Source organism: Lepisma saccharinum, chromosome 8 (assembly GCF_977018435.1).
Source record: "Lepisma saccharinum chromosome 8, izLepSacc3.1, whole genome shotgun sequence".
Taxonomy (NCBI): domain Eukaryota; kingdom Metazoa; phylum Arthropoda; class Insecta; order Zygentoma; family Lepismatidae; genus Lepisma; species Lepisma saccharinum.
This window is the reverse complement of record NC_139236.1, coordinates 71,971,451-71,992,047: the sequence shown is the minus strand read 5'-3', so window position 1 is coordinate 71,992,047 and position 20,597 is coordinate 71,971,451. Positions and strand designations below refer to the sequence as shown.

General features: G+C 37.2%; 1 protein-coding gene across 1 annotated transcript; it reads left to right on the top strand.

Annotated features, from left to right (window-relative positions):
- The first annotated feature begins 1,347 nt into the window (after positions 1-1,347).
- Positions 1,348-16,336, top strand: LOC145991544 (retinol dehydrogenase 11-like). Its single transcript, XM_083127570.1, has 8 exons — positions 1,348-1,437; positions 9,882-10,063; positions 10,911-11,003; positions 11,414-11,647; positions 12,110-12,289; positions 13,208-13,314; positions 13,979-14,068; positions 15,768-16,336. The coding sequence occupies exons 1-8, from the start codon at positions 1,427-1,429 to the stop codon at positions 15,930-15,932; spliced, it is 1,062 nt and encodes a 353-aa protein (XP_082983696.1). The 5' UTR covers positions 1,348-1,426; the 3' UTR covers positions 15,933-16,336.
- Positions 16,337-20,597: the final 4,261 nt, after the last annotated feature.

Below are 20,597 nucleotides of genomic sequence, written 5' to 3'. Positions count from 1 at the left end.
ATGTGACTGGCAACTATGGAACTATTGGGCAACTCTGATACCAAGTTAAATTTATATTTATATAAACTGATTACTAGTAATAATAATAATAATAATAATAACCCGTGGCAAACCAGCCCATTGAGAGCTCGGGCCTGCTTCCTGACTACCGGCCTCACTCCCATCTGATCCTACTCGATCGCTCACCCGAGGTATGAGATCATCCAGCCAGTTACGGGGTGACGTGTGGTCAGCACGACGAACCCCCAGTCGTCGACGTATGTTTTCATGACCGGGTTAAGCTACTCATTCTTAGCTCCCTAATTTCCTCACGATGGTGGGTGGCCCACCAGTCCCGTACACAGGCCGAAATATCAGGAGAAAAGTTATTACGCTTCCCCCAGGAGACTAACCTGCGCGCGTCCCTCAACTGGAGCCCAAAGCGTGACGCCTTATACCGCACGATCACGGTGCGGGACGATTACTTATTGTAATACGTTTATGCAATGATGGCGAGTATTCTTTCCATATTTCGATGACGATATAAAATAAATTGAGTTTTAGATCCACATTATGCACAAATAGGCTAATCGGGACGGAACCTACAGTTTTAAACTGGAATCCGAACCACTGTGTGCCTCCAACGGGTATCGAACCCGGGATTCCTCGACTACAAGACTAGGACGTTACCACTACGCCATTGGATAATCTAAAAAATAAGAAAATAATTTTCTTTGCTCCGCCAAATAAATAGGCACTCTTCATTTTATAATGAAAAATCACTCGCTTGCATGAGTCTACAAACTTAATGGATGATTGCTGCTTAACATATTTACGTCAGTCAATAGATATTATCCGACCCCCTTAGCGGAGTACTTAGCACCGAGAGTTACGACGCTAGACGTTCCGGGTTCGAATCATGGCCTGGGCATGTGAGTGTCCTTTCATCAATTTCATCATAATTATCATTACTCATCCTTATCGTCGCGATTAGGGAAAAGTTACAGAAAAGCAACGTAAAATAACCTAATTCAATCAATCACTCAAACCTTTTTAGGATTGAAGTTTCATCGGGGTGCTAAATCTCCGTATAAGTCTTGATTCCTGGCAACCCTGCACTAATGCTTCATATAGTCGCACTGTGCATGCCTCCTTGAGGCCAAACGTGTGATCGCGATACTTTAAGCAAGTGTCAAGAGTTTTGCACTTCAAAAGTTACATTGAATGCGGTTGTGTATGCGACTTCCTTGTGTTCCTTGACTCGTAACAGATTGTTTACCCTATTGAATAACTGACCTCAATCAGAAATCTTTTTACAGTATTCACTTTCTCGTTGCTGGGTATTCCGTGATCGCTCAGTTTTCAGTCAACCGCATCAGTGTAGTTCGTCGTAAGAACGTTTTTATATTACTGTGTCCCTGGATTCAGCAAATCATAACCGTTACCCATGATTTCCAGGTGGGTCCATTTCTGTACTCTATGTGCATATTTGTTTCAGTACACGAAATGTAAGGTTAAACCAGTATTCGAACTGGAGACACCGTGTAAGGGGAACGAGAACGTTAAGGGTTGCTTCTTACGTTTCAAGATGTTCCAAACAATGATTTGCTAGATAAATACTTCAAAAGCAATGTGTTTCATTGTAACATTTCAGGCATATTTGTAGGAAGTCTTACTGGACTTTTCTAAATATTTACTTGTTTCTCTATTCTCACATCTTTTGAACAATGACTTGAGATATAAGTATCATTTTCACATGAATTTTGTTGTATGTACGATCGGATTCCAGATTTAGCAGGGGGCGGTGGGGCTGCAGCCCCTCTCAAAATTGAGAAAACCAAAATTTGTAAATGATAGCAGCTAAGAACTCTTGAAAATCGAAAGTGGTAAATGCAAACCACACTTAAGATTAATCCAGATTACAATTTTTGTCTTTGAACAATTTTTAAAACTAAAGTTAGAAATGGTAATTTTGAAATATTTTATACTGTATCCCACCTCCTCCTAGAACGCATCTATATAATATCGACCTTTACATTTCCAGCCCCCCCCCCTCCCCCAGAAAAAAATTCTGTGTACCCTAGTGAATCAGGAGGAAGTTTCTCATATCATTGGCTCTACTCTTCTCAATTTGAATGGCAAGGACAGTGTACTTTCACTTGGTAGATAAGGTTTAGCATAGTGAAGGGGTTAATAGTGGCAAGAAGTGGGGGCAACTGCCCACCCAACGCCCCCTAATTACAGCCACTGTCTCTAAATAACATCAAAATAGCAGTAATCTCTCAACTTAAAATGCTACATGATTTTTCAATATACGTATTATATTATGCAGCAGCAACTCATTTTAAAATAAATAGCCATGCCTCATTGCTATTTATTCTTGTGAGACGTGGTTTTAAAGTCGATACCAATGTCCACGGAACGACCATTCTAATGTGTTCTTTCTTTTTTAATACGGTTCTTCAAGGATAATTCAGCATTCGTTTACGTACACATGTAAATTTCCCGACACAATTAGAATTATAATAGCCTTATTCTTGAGAATATGGCTATTTAACACACCTAAAACTAAATGCATCAAATCTATTTTCCTTGACAATTCACCTGTACCCACGATGTTTATATACTAGGTGTACGAATACTTTTACGTGTAATTTATTTAGAATTTTCGTTAGCGTAAATATTTTACACGGATCACATTATAACATTGTCTCTTATCATGCTTTGTGGTGTTATTTCACATTGTGCCAAAATAACGACGGGAATATCACTTAAAACAAAAAAAACTGAGGTGTACGTACGTCACATGACACATACGTATATATTTGACGCAAACAAGCTACATCACACGGGGCCCTTGACCGACTGTACCTTCTCGAGAGGAGAATTACGTCGAATCTGTTTGATCGATAGATCTCAATGTTTTATGTAACGTTTTTTTCAGGGCGTGGAAACCACAAATAACCGATAATAATCCCAATTGAATCCCATAAAACCCACACTTTACTTCACGACAACATATCTCTGCGAGCTAAGAATAACGGAAAGCATTCCTAAACTTCAAACATTTTCACTTTCTAGGTTGTACAGAGGGTCAAAGTATCGCCATTAAACATGACCTTACTGGAGGAGACGACTGTAGACTTGTAATATCCTTCTACACCTGTAACATTTTCCCGTATAAAATCTTGCATGTTGTTTACGTAAACTTGAAGTTCTTCGTTAACAATGTCACATTCTAGATTCTTACAGTACACTGAAAGAAATATCATTTTTTTTTTTGGAACAAACAGTAACCCAAGGTACATACACATAGACCTTGGCACAAGCACCATACGTAACTTAAAAACCTCGATATCCAAAGAGGGCGCCACCTACCACATTATATGGCGCTGCAGCAGCGAACAAGATAGCAGTGAATAGGTGGAATTCATAAAAGGGGATTCAATTCAACGAACACAGCAGAGGCGAAGATATAGAACAAGCAATGCAAGCACTGCTTGCGTTATTCGAATATCATTTAATGTACTTAATGTTTTGGCCATATTTAGTTTCCATCGCATTCGATTTCGCGAAAAATTACGGCCGCAGCTCTGTAGCAAGCACCAAGCGGCCGCTCTTCGGGAGAATAACACACCCGAAGGAGACACATGGCGAAGCGTGAAATTTGGTTGGAAACCGTCCACAATGCTTTTACAAAATGCTCTGCTTCCTCAGCTTGCGTGATTTCCGAAAATAGCCGAGATCAAGGATATATTGCCACCAAAAACTAGTAACGAATATATGTCTTCATGAACACGTAAACAAGATCGCGAATATAATTATAATAATTGAGGACTAAAAGTGGTAAACGTTGTAAGTGTCAAAAGCGAAAGTGTTGGGAAATCGCATCGTTCCGCACATCAGCCCGTAAGAACGTGCCCACTAGTGGCCTCTTTACACGCCCTTTGAACTACTTAGAGGGCTACCAGCCACTTTTCACGTTTACCACATTATAAAGCATGGCACATTTCACAGTTTAACGTGGAAAACGTTGTTTGAATTATTTTGGCACTTACACCGTTTACCAATTTTAGTCTTCAATTCTTAGTCATAAAAAATTAAAGAAGTTATTATCACTGTTCTAAATTCCATATATATATTATATTACAAATTATTTAAGATTTCGCGAAATGTAAAACGTGTAAAAAATTGACATTGGGAGTTGGGGCGAGAGGGCATAGGGCGAGCGTTTGTGTTTCCAGGAAGTAGAATGTGCACTCCCTGGAACAGTTTCCACAGGGAGGGGGAAGATTCGACGGACCTTGGTCTACACCCTGCGTCCAGCTCAAATTGCGTCAGAAGTGTTGACCGCTACCAGTGTTTGCAACTGCCAAATTATTTACACAGTAATTCAAATGAGCTGTTTCTCAAATTTTACAACTGCATTCAATAAATTGACGGTTTTTGAATAGAACTTGGGGGAAAATAAAGCTATCTGAAAAAGAACTATCTACTGTTATTTGTACACAGCACAGAAATAAATCGTATACATTGTGCACATTGTGAACAGAAGAACATGTTTTAAGTTTTATTGTTGTTGTTGAGTTCGTGTTTCAAGTCCACTTTCTGCACAATAAGGAAAATCGGGACTAGACCTACAGTTTAAAGTGGTACTAATAAATAAATAAGAAATTCCGTACACCTTTAGTCGTATGCGGAAAGTTCGCATATGCAAGACTTTTACTACCATATGAAAACGTTACCTGGAATTTTTAAAGTAAATGTGACGTTTGTGGATCATATTTTTTTTACTTCTAGTACAGTCACTTTATTATGATATTTTGTCAAATCCAGCGAACGGGCCAATGAACCTATAAACCTCGACCCCCACCCCTTTCTACATGCCATTGTACTACTTGTTTTGTTGCACTGAAACATCGCTTGCCTCCTTCGTAAGACTACGCTTCGCTACTGGAACACAATTAAATGGTTAAATGACGTCGCGGGTTTCTTAATCACAATTGTGTTGTAACAGCTATCTTCAATACATTTCCACCACATACTTTAGCTAAGTTGTGTTGAATTATTTTAAAGGACACGCATGTGAGGCCCTTCACCAATCCACGTCATAAATGACCAAGATGAAAATTCCACAACACAAGCAGGGGCGGCTCATGATAAAATGTTCACAGGGCGAGGTGGAATTTTGACCCCCCTCTAATTTCTACCTTGCCATCAGTGGTGTAGCGTTATTGAACGCCAATACGCCCAGCGTTCCCTGATTTGAAATGGGTAAATAATGCATGAATGCTGTAAATAAAAGTAAAACATTACTAATTATAGGTATGTGTTTGAGCTATATGGCATTATAGTAGATATTTATCTTGGTAGGCCTACAACGCTCCACTAAACAGCTCTCCTTATTCCATTTTTCTAATGCCTTTGCTGGCGCATGCCTGGACTCTGCCTGCCTGAAGAGAAACCTTGGATCTCTACAGCATGCGCGAAATGCTCTCTCGCAAGGAATACAGGCTCCCTTGTACGCTGGCGTACGGAGCACCTGATTGGTTCTAGGGCTCATGTGACCCTTCCTGCTTTCCGATGCAGACGACAAACCTATCCGGTTCTTCGCGCTCTTGCTCTGTGATGCTACAATACGCAATATGACTCAGCCAACTTTACTAAACTAGAATGTATATAACTTCTTTGTGTAATTTATCGCACGAACAGCGATGTGCATTAAAAGGTAAAAAATAACACAGTTTTCGTCAGAGTTTTTAGTCCTCGTGGTATGAAAGGTTAGAAACACAATGATTTATTGATGGGTGAAGTTCAGCCTATGGCTGCTCTGCCACTAAACCCGCAAAACTAATGTGTCATTAAGAAAGTTTATTTGTTCGTTAATGTCTAAATCCTTTATATTTTGTCAATGGAAATGTTTAGCGTTTGTTGCAAAACTCTTAAATAGAATGATCTCTGGACGGAATAATTTTAAAATGTTTATCAGGTTTTTATTTCGCAACGTGATGTATGCCAGACAGTAGTCTGAATTACTAATCTGCACTGTTATGTCAGTAGAGTGTACGATAGGTGGATCACCCGACAACCTCTCTGGCGGAGTGGTTAGCATGGGTATTCTTTGTGAGTGTCCCTTCAACGTCATCAATATCATCACTTATAATATTAATGTTCGCGATTAGCCAAAAGTGGCAGAAAAGCAAAGTAAAATAAACCAAATCAATCAACAGTTAGATCTATGGTTAGATCATCCACAATAATAATGCGTCTACTATTGTTCTAAAAGCGCTTATGATACTGGTAGGTTTTTCAATGACTTGCGTCATGCCGAAAGATTTATTTAGCTAGCTGGCTGTGCTGAGAGAAACCAAATATAGTTTTGCTACACATGTACAATGGTTTGGGCAAAAGACCCCGAATGGCGTAAGGTGTTCTGAGTTGAACAACCTAATTAATAAAAGCTATAAGACACCAGTCTTCCAAACCTTTGTTGCATAGTAAGACATCTCATTTGCTAGCTTCTAAATATGCATGGATCATGAAGCCGGCCGACTTCAGGCAACAAAGCACAATGAAATTGTACTTTCAAACAGGGGTGCCCACAGGGGGGATCGTGGCGCATATTTAAGCCATTAGATGAAGAAAATGAAGTATTTAGAGGTAGCGATGATGCCCACAGGTGGGTTTGTGAACTCACGTTATGTCGAAGCAACTTACTTTTTTTTGGGGAGGGACGATTTTTTGTGATGGAAATTTGATGTTATTAACTATCCATTGCTTCTACATAAATAGCAAATTTTAGACTGCCAAGGATATTGAAAATGGTAATATTATTATTAAGGAAGTGAGGATATCCAACTCTTACACATTGGGTCTTAAATCGACACGTGGATTCTGGGGGGATTGATTATTAAACGTTGAGGGAGCAATATCCGACTATTGAATATCATTGTTAAATCTTAGATTATCGTGGGAATTTTATTTAGGGGGGGGGGCTGACCATTAAATTTGGGGGGAATATCCAACTCTTGTGTATTAATATTACGTCTTAGTTTGTAGCGGAAAATGTGGTTTGGAGATTTTTTTTCTTTTGGAGAGAGTAATATCTAGGTTGAAAGATTGAATATTAAATTTGAGGCGAGGAGATTTGGAGCTCTTAATAAAGTGTAAGATCTTAGATTGTCAAAGGATTTCTTTAGGGTTCGAACATTGTATTTGGGGACTATATTTAGCGATATGGTATGCGCACGTTTCTGCGCCGAACATGAGAAAAGAGAAGCTGGAAAAGAGTAAATATCGAGGGATCCTATGAAAGTATTGAAGTCCCATTAAATTAATACTCTTGCAAGCCTGAAAAGAAATGGATATAAAAATTTTCTTGCTCGCTTCGCTCGCAATGTTCCATTACAAAAATTGGTGCCTGGCATTTTCATGAGACGATTGTAAAGAATTATACTGTAGCTGCATTACAAGACAAAAACAATATTCTCGATATTTATTAATAATATAATTTCTTAAAATATAATGTTTAGTGTCGGTTTACTGCTTAATTTAAAGCAGGTGAGTCAGTTTGATGATATGGTTCTATTAGTAATATTATTGTATTATTGATTCCCTGTAGGCTATGCTGCAATAGTTGTACTAACTGTGTACTTCATAGTAACGCCTTGCACATTACTCGATAAAACAGGAAAATAAATAGTGTCAAATTCGCATTTCTAACTTATTCTTGCAGGGTAATTTTGCTTTAAGAAGTGAAATTTGCACTTCAGATGAAATCCATGTAATTATTGCTATGGATTACTAAAAAAATGTAATTACCCCAAGCAGAGGGGGTGAGTTCTTGAAAGGAGGCACCTTATTGTATTCTCGTCGCGGCCTTAGGAATTTCTAGCTAGGGTTCTGTAATTTTCGATCTGAAGTTGTATAAGACTTTGTGTTAAATATCCAAATTGTGGGTTATTAAAATCTTGTTCTCCAACCACAAACGCTGTTTAAATACATATTTATATAATGATGAAACTTGAGATTGCTAGCTTCTCGTTATTTCAAAAATTTGAACCATTAACAATTATGGACAGCTTAACAGGCTATTGTATTAAAATAAAAAGTATTATTACGTATTCACCAAAATATGATGAGGGGTAATGCATCCACGGTCTAGCTGGGGGATGGAAACCTCTGTTTAAGGAGGACAGGCAGATCAAGTATCGTGTTCAATAAAGTTTAAAAAAAGTTACTTTCAGTAGACACGCTATCGTAATTAAATACTTCATGTGGATTACCACGTGATTTGGGGGGGGGGGTTTGCGCCATTGGCCTTGGGGGGATGGGCACCCCTGCTTTCAAATAGACAATACTTATATTTAATAATCCCATAAGTAATCTATTAAGCAAAAAATGGCGTATCCTTCCTTTGGACTTGGCGTTCCCACCCGGAATGCCCATGCTACGCCACTGCTTGCCACCCGCCCCAACTTTCCACCTCTCCTCAATAAATATGACCATGTTATATATTTACGGTTTTAACTAAAAATTATAAAAGCCTTTTTTTAAGTGCCTCAAGTATTACTGATAAAGAACGTGTTTATTGTAGTTGCGTATTTACATAATACCTACATAAAACTAAACAATCAATAAAAACTATGGCGTAACAGGCCTCCTGCGGGCCAGTGGCCGCCAGAGCGGCTTTTTAAACTGGGTAACTCGTGGCCAGCGAATGAATTCCATCGCCGCTGCTTTCTGGCTTTCGAGTCCGCTCACTACTTTTCACGTAGCTACCCAATAGTCCACAAACTCGAAATCTTTGACGAAACCTGTAGGATCTTCATTCCTTACGGTTCTTGCTCCCAGAGTTGACCTCTTTCTGTCACTGTCTCAACATGCGGAAAGAAACAGATGTTAACGGAAGGAACACGAGTAACTTGAGGAGGACAGAGGGTGAAAAACAGCCCGAGAGGAAACATCCAGTTTTGTAATAAAAAAAAAAAAATTAAAAAAATATCCAGAACTAAACTCGATAACATTTAAGCGTATTTTAGCACCCACGATTTCAAAACGAACCATATTTCTTACAAAAGAAAATAAATAAAATTCACTCCAAAAGATATGTTCCTTATTACTATTCCTATTTTAGTTACATTACCTCGCTCTTATATTACGTTTATTATTATTTGCAACGATGATGAATGGTGAAATTAATAGAATATCTTCGGTGGCCAAGGGTTTTTTCCACCGAAGATTCCAGGTTCGAGTCCTGGCTTTCATTCTAATCTTCGCTATTAGCACCATGTAACAGAAAATCTACATAAAAAAATACAAATCTAACAATGCATGTTTTATCAAGAATACGAACTTGAGACCACTGTATTTGTAACGCATTAACCACTCCACCAGAGAGTTCGGTGAATACATATTTAAAAATCACAGGCCAACTTACTGGAATTATAGTCTCCGCTTTATCCGCTTTGAAGAAAACAAGGAACAATTACCAAGGTAAATAACGCCAAAATTATTTTGCAAATTTCAACTATTTAAACGACTTATATACTTCTAATTTCATTATGGGAAATTCCTTTCCTTGCTCCTAGAAATTATGTCTCGTGTCAACAGCCACACGTTAATCATAGTGCCATTGAAAGTGCAGAATATGTTCTATTTTTTCAGTTTGTGTGTGTGTGTGTGTGAGTAACTTTTCGTGCCTAAGTCTTTCTAACGTATGTACTGGGACCCATAGATAGTCAGAAAACTGCATAGACCGATAAATAAAGAGGGTGTCCGAAATAAAGTGCCCTGTTAGGTGTATGTATGTGTGTGTGTGTGTGTGTGTGCGCGCGCGTGCATGCGTTTAAGAGAGAGGAACCATCATTATCCTGTTAATCCATAATATGCGTTGATTTCAGACCCGCGGGCTGTGCAGCCAAAATGGATTCTGGTTTGAGGATTGCAAAGGGATTGATAATTAACCCCTTGTTCTTATGGTATTCGATAAAGGAAGTCATACGATGTCGTTTCACAACAGTCAAATTCTACAGCGACAAGAGAATGGATGGAAAGACAGTTCTTATCACCGGTGGGAGTTCAGGTAAGCAAAATTGTATTCCTTTTCCCTTTGTTGCTACTCCTGATTACATTTACAAGCATAGGGAATAAAGAAATTGATGAAGTACCAGGAGATTGGTTTGCATTTGCAAGTTTCAAGATAACTTTTTGGTTGTGGGGCAGAGTTCAACTACAATAAACAAAATATAAATGTAATTTACGAGTTTTAGTTATGGTATCTACAGCATATTTCAATCCAATACTAGTGTAAAAAATGACAGTAATTCAATACCCAGAGACGTGCAGATTCAAGAGGAAATGTTATTCATGGATAAATTCAGTTGAATTCTGTGCGAATTGTAAGTGACCGTTTATGTAAACTCCACAATTACATTTAAATTTTCACAACAATTTTGATCTCATTATCTACATGTGTGAGTGAGAGAAAAGGTGTTAAGGGTCAAAATTTACGATTTTTACAAAGCACATTTTCAGAATGTACGATCCTTGTAGAATATTTCCTGCAAGAAGGAATAGCGTATTTAGAAAACTTCAATTTGAGCGTTATAATTATTATTGTTCAACCTCTCTCAACGACTTCAGGTTCGAGTCTTGGCCTGGCCAAGGGTGTTCCTTTGTGAGTGTACCTTCATCCATTTCATCAAATCACCGCTCGTCCTTATAGTCGCTACTAGCCTAAAGAGAGAGAAAAACAACGTATGAACGAAAAATACAAATTGAAAAATGCTGTTTTATGGAAAATATATTTGCTACGTAGGAGATAGGTCAAAGGGTTTGTTTTCTTAAAACATGAGTCGACTGTGTGAAACTTCTTTAACATTATCATTGCCTACGCTGCTATTAATTCGTGTTTTTATTTCCCTTCGTAGGTCTCGGAAAAGCGACAGCTTTCGATTTGTCATCAAGGGGAGCTAGAGTGATATTGGCATGTCTGTACATGGATGAGGCCAAAGAAGCCCAGGGTAAGAGCATGTTATCACAGATGCAAAATGCTACAACTATTTACATTTCTTCTCAATGTCTCGTTTATCACTGTGATAATTACTTTAAAACTTCAAGTGAAATCACTAGTTTCCCAACCTGGGATCAACCAGGATGGTATGGAATGGGGGTAAAAGCAGCAGAAGCGTGGTGCTGATCATACCTCCTCTGCTATGGCCGTGATCGAGAAGGCACTGTGCAATGCATAGGGGAGACTATATTTTTATTTCATATTGATTTCAACCAGTGATTTTGGAAGGATTAAATTGAATGTTGTACCTAGAGTAGCGAGGTAAGAGGTGAGCTGTTACAATATCATCCATGTTGCAATGTAGTTCCCCGTTCTTTTGACAACCTTGCTGTTGCGTCATGCAATGTATCTTCTTTGCAGATCAAATAATAAAAGCCACAGGCAACGAAAACGTCATCATCAAATTTCTAGATGTCAGTTCAATGGAGGACGTCAGACGCTTTGCCACCGAGTTTTTGGAAAATGAACCTAGGCTGGATGTTCTTATAAACAACGCAGGGATTGGCGTCGGTCAAGGGTTCACGAAAGAAGGTCTACTGAAAGTAATGGCGACAAATTACTTTGGGGCATTCTTATTGACCCACTTGTTACTAGGTATGTATATAAGTTTATTTTATAAATTTCTTACTTCAATGAAAGATTGAATTTTAAAATATTATCGAATAATATTTACATGTTTTCCTTTAAGTACTACATATTATATCAAGACTTATATTAATGTGCGCAAAATTTTTTAATTCAGATTTTTAAATAAGAAATAATTTCGTTTGTAATGCTAGTACCTGTCAAGAAATATTTAATTCTGTAAACTGTAAAGAATATTTAATTTTGTTACTTACGTTTGGTTAAGCCAACACGACGTATATTCTCTGCTGAAGAATGTTAATCTTAGAGATGCTAATCTAATCTAAACTTGAAAGACAGATAAATTATCCCCTATTAAACCAAGAATTGGGATTTTCTTGTTTTATTCAAACACACTATTTTATAACGATAGATCCTTTCAGGTATTTATGCCATTATGTTTTCAACTTGTCCGCTATTTTTTCTTAACAGATCTGCTTGTAAAATCAGCTCCAAGCAGAATTCTCAACATCTCTTCTTGCCTTCACAAAATGGCCGTCTGGAGAGATTTGAGGTACATGTCCTTTGACACACGACTATCTGCATATCCATTCTCCAAGTTATACCTTCTTACATTCACCATTCGTTTAGCTGAGAAACTCGAGGGAACAGGTAAATATTCTTCAATTATTTTTTTTATTTGTTGTTTTAAGTCCACTTTATGCACAGTAAGGCTAATCGGGACTGGGCCTACAGTTTAAAGTGGGTTCCGAACCACTTGTGCCTCGAACCCGGGACCCCTTGATTACAAAGCGACGACGATACCACTGCGCCATCGGGGAGACCCCTCAATTAATTTATGATTGATTATGTAAGTGAAACGAGATCATGCTCAATTAGAACTCTATGACGCCTTATGTCTTCCCAAATTGAACCTCAAGGGTATAAACTTGCGATTAAATAAATAACTATACAGGGTGTCCCGTTTGAATATACCCTATTATATAAAATTCGTACATATAATTAGCAAGTTGTTTTTCCAAGTCCTTTGATTCTAGTTTCGCATTTTCTTGAAAATCTGTTGCCAAAATTGATAGGCTAACTCAAATGCTCGAGCGTGTATCGGAAACAACATTTACCCCCATCACACTCAACATGCATAAATTACACCTAGCTTCAAATGTGTACCCATTGAAGAGTAGCTACTAATTTTGACAATAAATGAAGTGATTTTTTGTTACTTTTCTTATTAATTTCTTAAAAGCCAAGACCATTAGTTCCAAATGCATAATTATCAATAGCAGGCTGCAACCTTGCTGCATATGTTTCTGATAATGATTTCTGTTTCCCATTATGAAAACTCTATGAAATTTTATTTATTACTAATTATTATCCTTAATTTCTTTCAAAAGTCATGCTAGTTATTTGTAATGTATTAAATAACTTAAATACATTAATTGATATTTTGGCTAATTTTATAAGCACAATTTAATAATATGTAAATAAATAGAAAAATTCTATTCATAATTATTTGAGAAGAATTTTAAACCTAATGATTTTAATTTCTCAACGAAGCGTTCTATTTTCCAGGAGTGACAGTGAATGCAGTACATCCGGGCGGTGTTAGAACGAGGATTTTCTCTGGTCTCAGCCCTCTGGAGAATTGCATCGCGAAACCAGCTCAGATGGCCTTCAGGGTAAGATTTCTGGAAGTATAGTTCGGTTCACCCATGGAATAGAGAGGGGTGTATAAATATTGATATCGATACGAGTATTTTGCAAAATAGCGCGTTTCTCTCGTTTATTCTGCATGATATAGTTCTAGTTTTAGGATCACGATAATAGATTTTTGACAGATTTCTGGCAGAAAAAGCTATGAGAAATAACCTATATCAAATAAAATCAAACTCTATAACTAGGCAGGTTAAAAATACAAATACAAATTAAAATGCCTTGCACCAGCAAACTCACATGAACTTGAAATGTAGTGTACAGAAACCAGTTGTCATCGAATTCGTCCATAAAAGTACAATGTTTAATTTCAACTAATGACAAAATGCAAATTGCAATATGGAAAAATCGCATGTAAATAATATTTTTGGCTTGTTTAATGTATACAAAAGTGAGGTTTTTGCCTTTTTATGTTTTATGGACACAAAATTTTGTATCTTGTTCTATTAGAAAAAGAAATAATTTGAAGGAAAGGAAAAGAAAATTAAAACTTTCACACAACTTACGATTTCTGTAGTTAGTTTTTAATAGTTTGTGAGGTTAAGAAACTCCAGTAAGCTTTGTAGATATTTTACACGTGTTACTAGACACATTTATGATACGGTTTTACATGTCGTTTATTTTTTTCAGGGGCCCAGGGAAGGAGCAATCACGCACATTTACCTGTCAATCTCTGACGACGTATCAAGTGTCACTGGGAAATATTTCATGGACTGTGAGGTAAGAAACGGTCATTACGTGCTTACCAAAAATATAACAACTTGTGCTTTAAAATATGGCAAAACGAGTGTTTCTTCTTCCAAGTCCATTCGTCTATCATCGACTAATTTCGGATCACATGTATCCTGAACTCCTTTCACAGACAAATGCATGTTACCCCTTCTTTCATTCATTCATACTTTATTGGATTTAGCTGTTATACCAGCTCTGCACCAAGTGTCCTAATCATAAGTCATGCATGTAACATGATACTGTTATTCAAATTACAAATTTTGAATATATAGTTTTCATATGTCTACATTAATATCATGCAAAAATCTAAAATTGATAAATACAATTGTTATATCTGGTGACGATATCAAATTACATATTTTGAATATATATACAGTCTTCATACGTCTATATTAATATCATGAAAAATCTAAAAATGATAAATACAATTGTTACATCTGGTGACGATATTAAAGAGGATACAGAGGTTGGGAGAGGTATTCCTTTTCTAATTAGATTCTTGAATAAGATCATGGCCGTATTTAGAGGGGGTTTTCTAGGGTTCAACCCCCCCTAAACTTCTGACATGTTGGATTAATGGAAGTTCAGAAACCAAAATCTGTAACTCATTTTCAATTTTTTTTTTCGAAGCATCACAAAAATACAAGGAGACAATGTTAAAACGATCGAGCTATAATTTTCATACATTTGGAATTCTGAAACTTGAGTGAAACAGGATTTATTCTCCGAATCATAACCCACCCGCGACTTCTGCTGTCGTCTTTCCAGTGTTGTTCCTGCGTCACAAGGAATATAGACTGAAAATTCCCTTATCATTGTCCCAAAATTCCCTTTCCAACTTTTAAATTCCCTGTCCGAAAAAGTCGAAAATCCCCTTGATAGGATTTCAAACCTAGGATCTCCGGTTTTTAGCGCATTACGTTTCCGATTGAGGTTACAATCCATGCACCAGGCTGTTTTTAAAAAAGAATAACTGGTTCCACACTTTTCAAAATTCCACAAATTTAGTTTTAAGGTCGAACAACAAAAACTTTATGACTAAAATTTCCATCTAACTTTTAAAGCTTTTTCTTGAAGTTATCTAAAATTTAATAAAAAAGTATAATAATTGTGCACTTCAGTACACACTGTATGAAACGTTAGAAAGAAAAAAAACTTGTGCTGGATATTCATTCATCTGCTGGATTGAGTAAGCCCCTCATGGATATAATAATAATAATAATAATAATTATTATTATATTATGGAATAACATTTATTATTATGAAATGTTAATTATTAGTGTATAATTATTGTTGTTATTTCTATTATTCAAATTATTCACACACACCCCCCCCGAAAACTTTTCCTGCCTACGGCCATGAATAAGATCGATCTCCCTTTGATTGGTATAAAGTGCACATTGAAATATAACATGATGAGCATCTTCCCTGGTCTAGATTGCACTTGCACATAGGTGAATTAACTAAATTAATTTTATATAAATGGTGATTTCATCGTATATGACCCAATGAGCCCGACTCGTTCGTCTAATAACTGTTTATCTTCAGAGTGCTTTTATTATCAAAATTACCGAGCAATAGGATAACGATAACAATAAGTAAGAGTACACGCTAACACACTAATTGCTCCTACAAGACGAAGAATGTTCTTTTCAGCAATTAATACTGTTCGTTTCTCACTCTTCAGGTGGCTGATATAAGTAAACTGGCGAAAGATTCTAATTTTAGAGAAAACGTATGGAAAAAAACGGAGCACAAGATAAAAATGAGACCAGAAGAGAAGTTGGAACACATTCTGCGTAAACACAGCCAGTTTGTTCCTTCTACTGTCATAGAATACACAAAGATGTGACTGAGTGAACAGTGCAATAGCATCTGTATGTACTGAGAGGGAAAATAGTGTATTTGTGTATTTGAGCGCGTTACAGTATGAATCTTCAAGACCGCTGGAACCTGTTTCAACCAGTATGGATTTGTTTTTTAAACACCTGTAGATAATACAGTTTTTATTAGTCTAAACTGACATTTCTGTAAATTGACTGAGCGAAATAAAATAGATCAACCTAAAGAAATATAAACAATTCTGTACTTAAGTGTTTCATTGTCATTATTAGAGCGACAATGTAATTGGATCTGGCAGTTGCTAGTGGAACTAGCAAATGACAGCTGATAGAGGAAATGGACTAATGGAAATTAGTTTTCACCAAGGGGATATGTTGATACTAGTTTAGAACTAAGAGTTATACTTTTCAATTTGTTACGTCAAGGGTATTGTTTTTAATTATTGGTAACATTATCGTATGAGGGAAACGGATTCCTTCAAATTTACCGGAGAAAGTACTTACGGAAATTATTTTCTTTAGCGTTGTGGAAGTTCCTGAATATAGATTTGATCCATTTTAATGTGAATGCGTGTTGTTTTCTGCGAAAATCTCTGTCCGACACGCTGTTTCTGCTCCCGCCATTTGCTTTCTGCATGAGAGTGCAATGTTCCGTGTCTTAAGATGATGCAACCCCGTAGCCAGTGTTTCAGCCTCGCCGTGTTTTCACTAGAACCACGTGTCGAGTATTTTTAATTTTTTTTTAACTATGCTTGCCTAACCTAACTTAACCTAACCTAACCTTACGGAAAATGGTTTTTGGGGCTAACGTGAATGGTTTTTGGGGCTAACGTGAACGGTTTCTGGGGCTAACGTGAATGGTTTGTGGGGCTAACGTCAATGGTTTGTGAGGCTAACGTCAATGGTTCGCGACGTATTAGCATAATTTCAAATCCGGGCACGAAAGTAGATATTTTCCGGTGAACGAGGTTGCAACACTGCATAAATCGACAAAACACTCTCAGAACGCCCCCTAAACCAGTACGCTATCACGGCCATAATGTGTTACAGATTCGAAACAACAAGTAACAGTAAGTACTCGTAAATAGAAGAAATAGACATTATCTTAGTTAGAAATGCATTATTTCACCTTAACAAATGTTCCGCATTCGAAAATAACACATTAGCAATGTAAAGAAGTCCGAAATATATGATTCGTAGGTGTTTCCCTTACGATAATAGTACCTAATTATTATTAAATTAATATGTTATATATTAATTAATAATTAATATTAATGAAAATATTGAAGTACGTACCTTAGTTTTCAAACAAGAGTTTTCACTAAGGTAATCTGGCTACCTTTTGCAAACGACATTTTCTTCATTCTTGTTCCTATATTTTTTTACATTATATTTGAATTCAAGAAAATTCATAACTTGTAAAGCTGATCATAATTTTGTTTTGATACCCTCTGTAAAATTATTATGTAAGTTTTAAGGTAATAAGAAATAAAGTGTCATGTGTACTCCTGTGTACGTCCAACTTTTCGTCAAATATAACTTCCTGATATTGTGATTCAATGCCACAGTCACAGGTAGTATCCAGGGTTGTTAAAGGTACAGGGACCCATAAATTCTAATGGTTTCTATTGGCTTCCGCTGCAGGACCGGAACGTTATTTCTCGCACAATTTAAATTCGGTCCAAGTTGCGTATTGTTTCATTGAAAAAAAGTTCCTGGACCGTATTTAAATTCATCCGGAAAAAAGGTTCCTGGACCGAATTGAAATACTTTACAGATAAAAAGGTTCTTTACGGTCCGGAACCCATTTACGCAGGCCCGTAGCTAGAGGGGGGGCAGGGGGGGCATCTGCCCCCCCTGAGAGCCTGCTCTGCCCCCCCTGTGAAAAATACAGAACACATTCTTACCTAGAATTCTCACTAATCTTTACAATTATATCATGTGTTACTCTAGCAACATTGCAAAGACACTTATTGATTTTGTGATTTATTAGGGTGTATGGGATTCCGTATAATGTCGTATCAGGATTGGGGGGGAAAATTCCCTTCCAGATTAGACTTCGGGAAATGATTTCACAATTTTTAGTATCTAGAACAGTTGTGACATTTTGAGTAGTCTTGTATTACAGGTGACTAATGTGTTCGGATGTTTTTCTTGGATATGTTGCTATGAACTTTGAATTGCTTAAATTTTTGTTCCCAAGTCTATCTTTTGGTAATAGTGTGGTAGAGAGAGGGAGTGGATATTTGATTTTTGTTACTTTGCGTTACTTTTCTGCCACTTAAAGCTAATCGCAACAATGAAGGATGACGTGAAATTGATGAAGACACACTCATAAACAGTGCCGCAACTACAGGGGGCATTGTCCCCTCCCCCTGACCTTGGACAGAAGTCCATTCTAGGGGAAGCAAACATTTAAGTAAAAAAACAAGACTAGGAGAATCTAAGAATAGCAGGACAATTGGACATAATGGAATTAGTTTTTACGTGTTCCTTGCATTTTTCTACCAGACGGCCAAGGGCACTTTCAAGGGACACAGAGGGGCAATTGTTCCGCTCGATTTTAAATTTGATACAAATAAAAAAAACATTTCGTAAAATTTTCTTGCTCGCTTCGTTCGCAATGTCTGCTGTTCTTATAGTCCAAGTTCAGATCCATAGCTATGGGGCAGCAGGAGTCGGCCCTGGGAGCCAAACGATCTCTATGAAACAATTTATTTCTATGAAACTTAATATGAAATATTAATGATGACACTGTAATCCAAGAAGTCATTGATCAATCAAGGGATTCCTATTTGTTTGTCAGGTGTCAAACACATGTATTTCAACTATAATATAATACAATTCACACAATATTTTGCAAAATGATTAACGTAACCAGTAGGCAAACGTTGTCTGTAGTGATGCAATAGTCTCCCCTTTGAAAGAAATAGAGTCAGTGGTGGACTAAGGGACCCATGTTTTAATGTTTTAGCAAGTACAAAAAAAGTGTATTAGCTACAAATTTTTACACAATTCATCAAAGTGTAGGTAATATGTAACCATTATTATTTAATTAATTCTATTTTCTTGCATAACACAACACAATGGTGTTGTTGGATTCTCGTTAGATTCCTTTGTGCGTAAAAATCTTGCATACTGGAAACTAGAGGGAATCATTATGAAACATGATTTATAAAGGGCTCCCTTAATCAGTTCTGCAGAGAGCCCCAAAGTTGTTGGTGCATATTAATCATCTATTAACATTATCGACCTGTAAATATCAAGTAGATACAGTCCCTATTAGCCTACCTAGGTTTTTATGTTAAACTTCATATTCTTTGGCAATCTGGAAAGGTCATTATCGAAATGTTGCTATTTGATGTTGCTCGAAGTTCTTTTGTTCGTTGCAGTTTCAAGATATCATCCCTTTTCTGTTACTTATCTCTTTTGGGGAAGGGGGCAAGTGCCTCTGTGTACCCTGTTATATCTGCCAATGCGACACAATATATTAAAAATTTGCCCCCTCTAGGATTCACTTCGCCCCCCCTACAAAGAATTCCTGGCTACGGGCCTGCATTTACGCTGGCTGATTTTCTCTGCTGGACCGGAATTGGATTTATTTAAAATTCTTGGACCTTTAACAAGCCTGGTAGTATCTACTCTCAGATCGGCAATGATAGGTTATTAGTTGATTGATTGGATTTATTTTACTTAGCTTTTCTGCCACGTTTGGCTAATCACGAAGATGAGGATGAGTGGTGATAGGATGAGATGGATGAAGGGAAAATCACAAACATATAGCAAAGACACAACACGAGCCTCACAGATTATACTGGGAATCCAGACGCCAGAGCCTCGCTAGTATGCAAAATGTAGTCCAGGGTGTAAGTTGCAAAAAGTGGGGAGGGGCAACTGAAGCAGCAGAAAAAGTCCATGTTACCGACACTGGTATGTGTTGATTACACATGTACTGTTATCAACTCCCAAATATTTTTTTCTAAAATTTGATGTTTTGTGCCTACTTTAATGAAATTTCCCATTAATACAACACATCCAAATATTGATCATTTACGTCACAGGTCATTTATCGTAGGGCAGTAGACATGGACATGGCCGTGATTTATTATAGTATTTTTTTCTTCAGTTCAAATTAATAGCACAGCAAAAATCGTTAGCTGACCAGTGTTGGAAATTAAAAGGGAATCGAGGAAAGTTCTTCCTTCTATATATTCTTTCCTAGATGTCATATTTTATTTTATGAGGGGTTCAGTGCACAAATGGCGTGACTCCATTCAAGGTAGTTTTAAGAAAAAGGCACATTTAAATAACTTCGTACTCCGTTTATCTGTTGGGGCACGAACATAGTGGTGCCTCTATGAGCAAGGATTTGAAACTTCCTTCTAGCACTGAAATGTTGATACTTTACACTTTTAAGTTATACATGTAATTCAATTTCCACAAAAAGTGGAGTTACGCCACCTGTGCCCTGAACCCCTCATATATTTCAAGCATTAAACCTGCCGCAAAATTAGTTTGGTATTGACACTTGAGAACCACGTGTTGAAATCGGGTCTACGTCACTGCGGGAGGGTGGGTTGCTGGCATGCGAGCCAATCAAAATCTTCCCAGTGCTTCACCCAGGCCCTGCTTACCTAGCAACAGAAAACGTTTTTCTCGGTGTTGCCGCTTATCGG

What these genes read in the sequence shown, in the direction of transcription:
- LOC145991544 (XM_083127570.1), top strand. An exon ending in TATCACCGGTGGGAGTTCAG is followed by an intron (nt 10,064 to 10,910) that starts GTAAGCAAAATT and finishes TTCCCTTCGTAG; the next exon opens with GTCTCGGAAAAGCGACAGCT. An exon ending in CAGCTCAGATGGCCTTCAGG is followed by an intron (nt 13,315 to 13,978) that starts GTAAGATTTCTG and finishes TATTTTTTTCAG; the next exon opens with GGGCCCAGGGAAGGAGCAAT.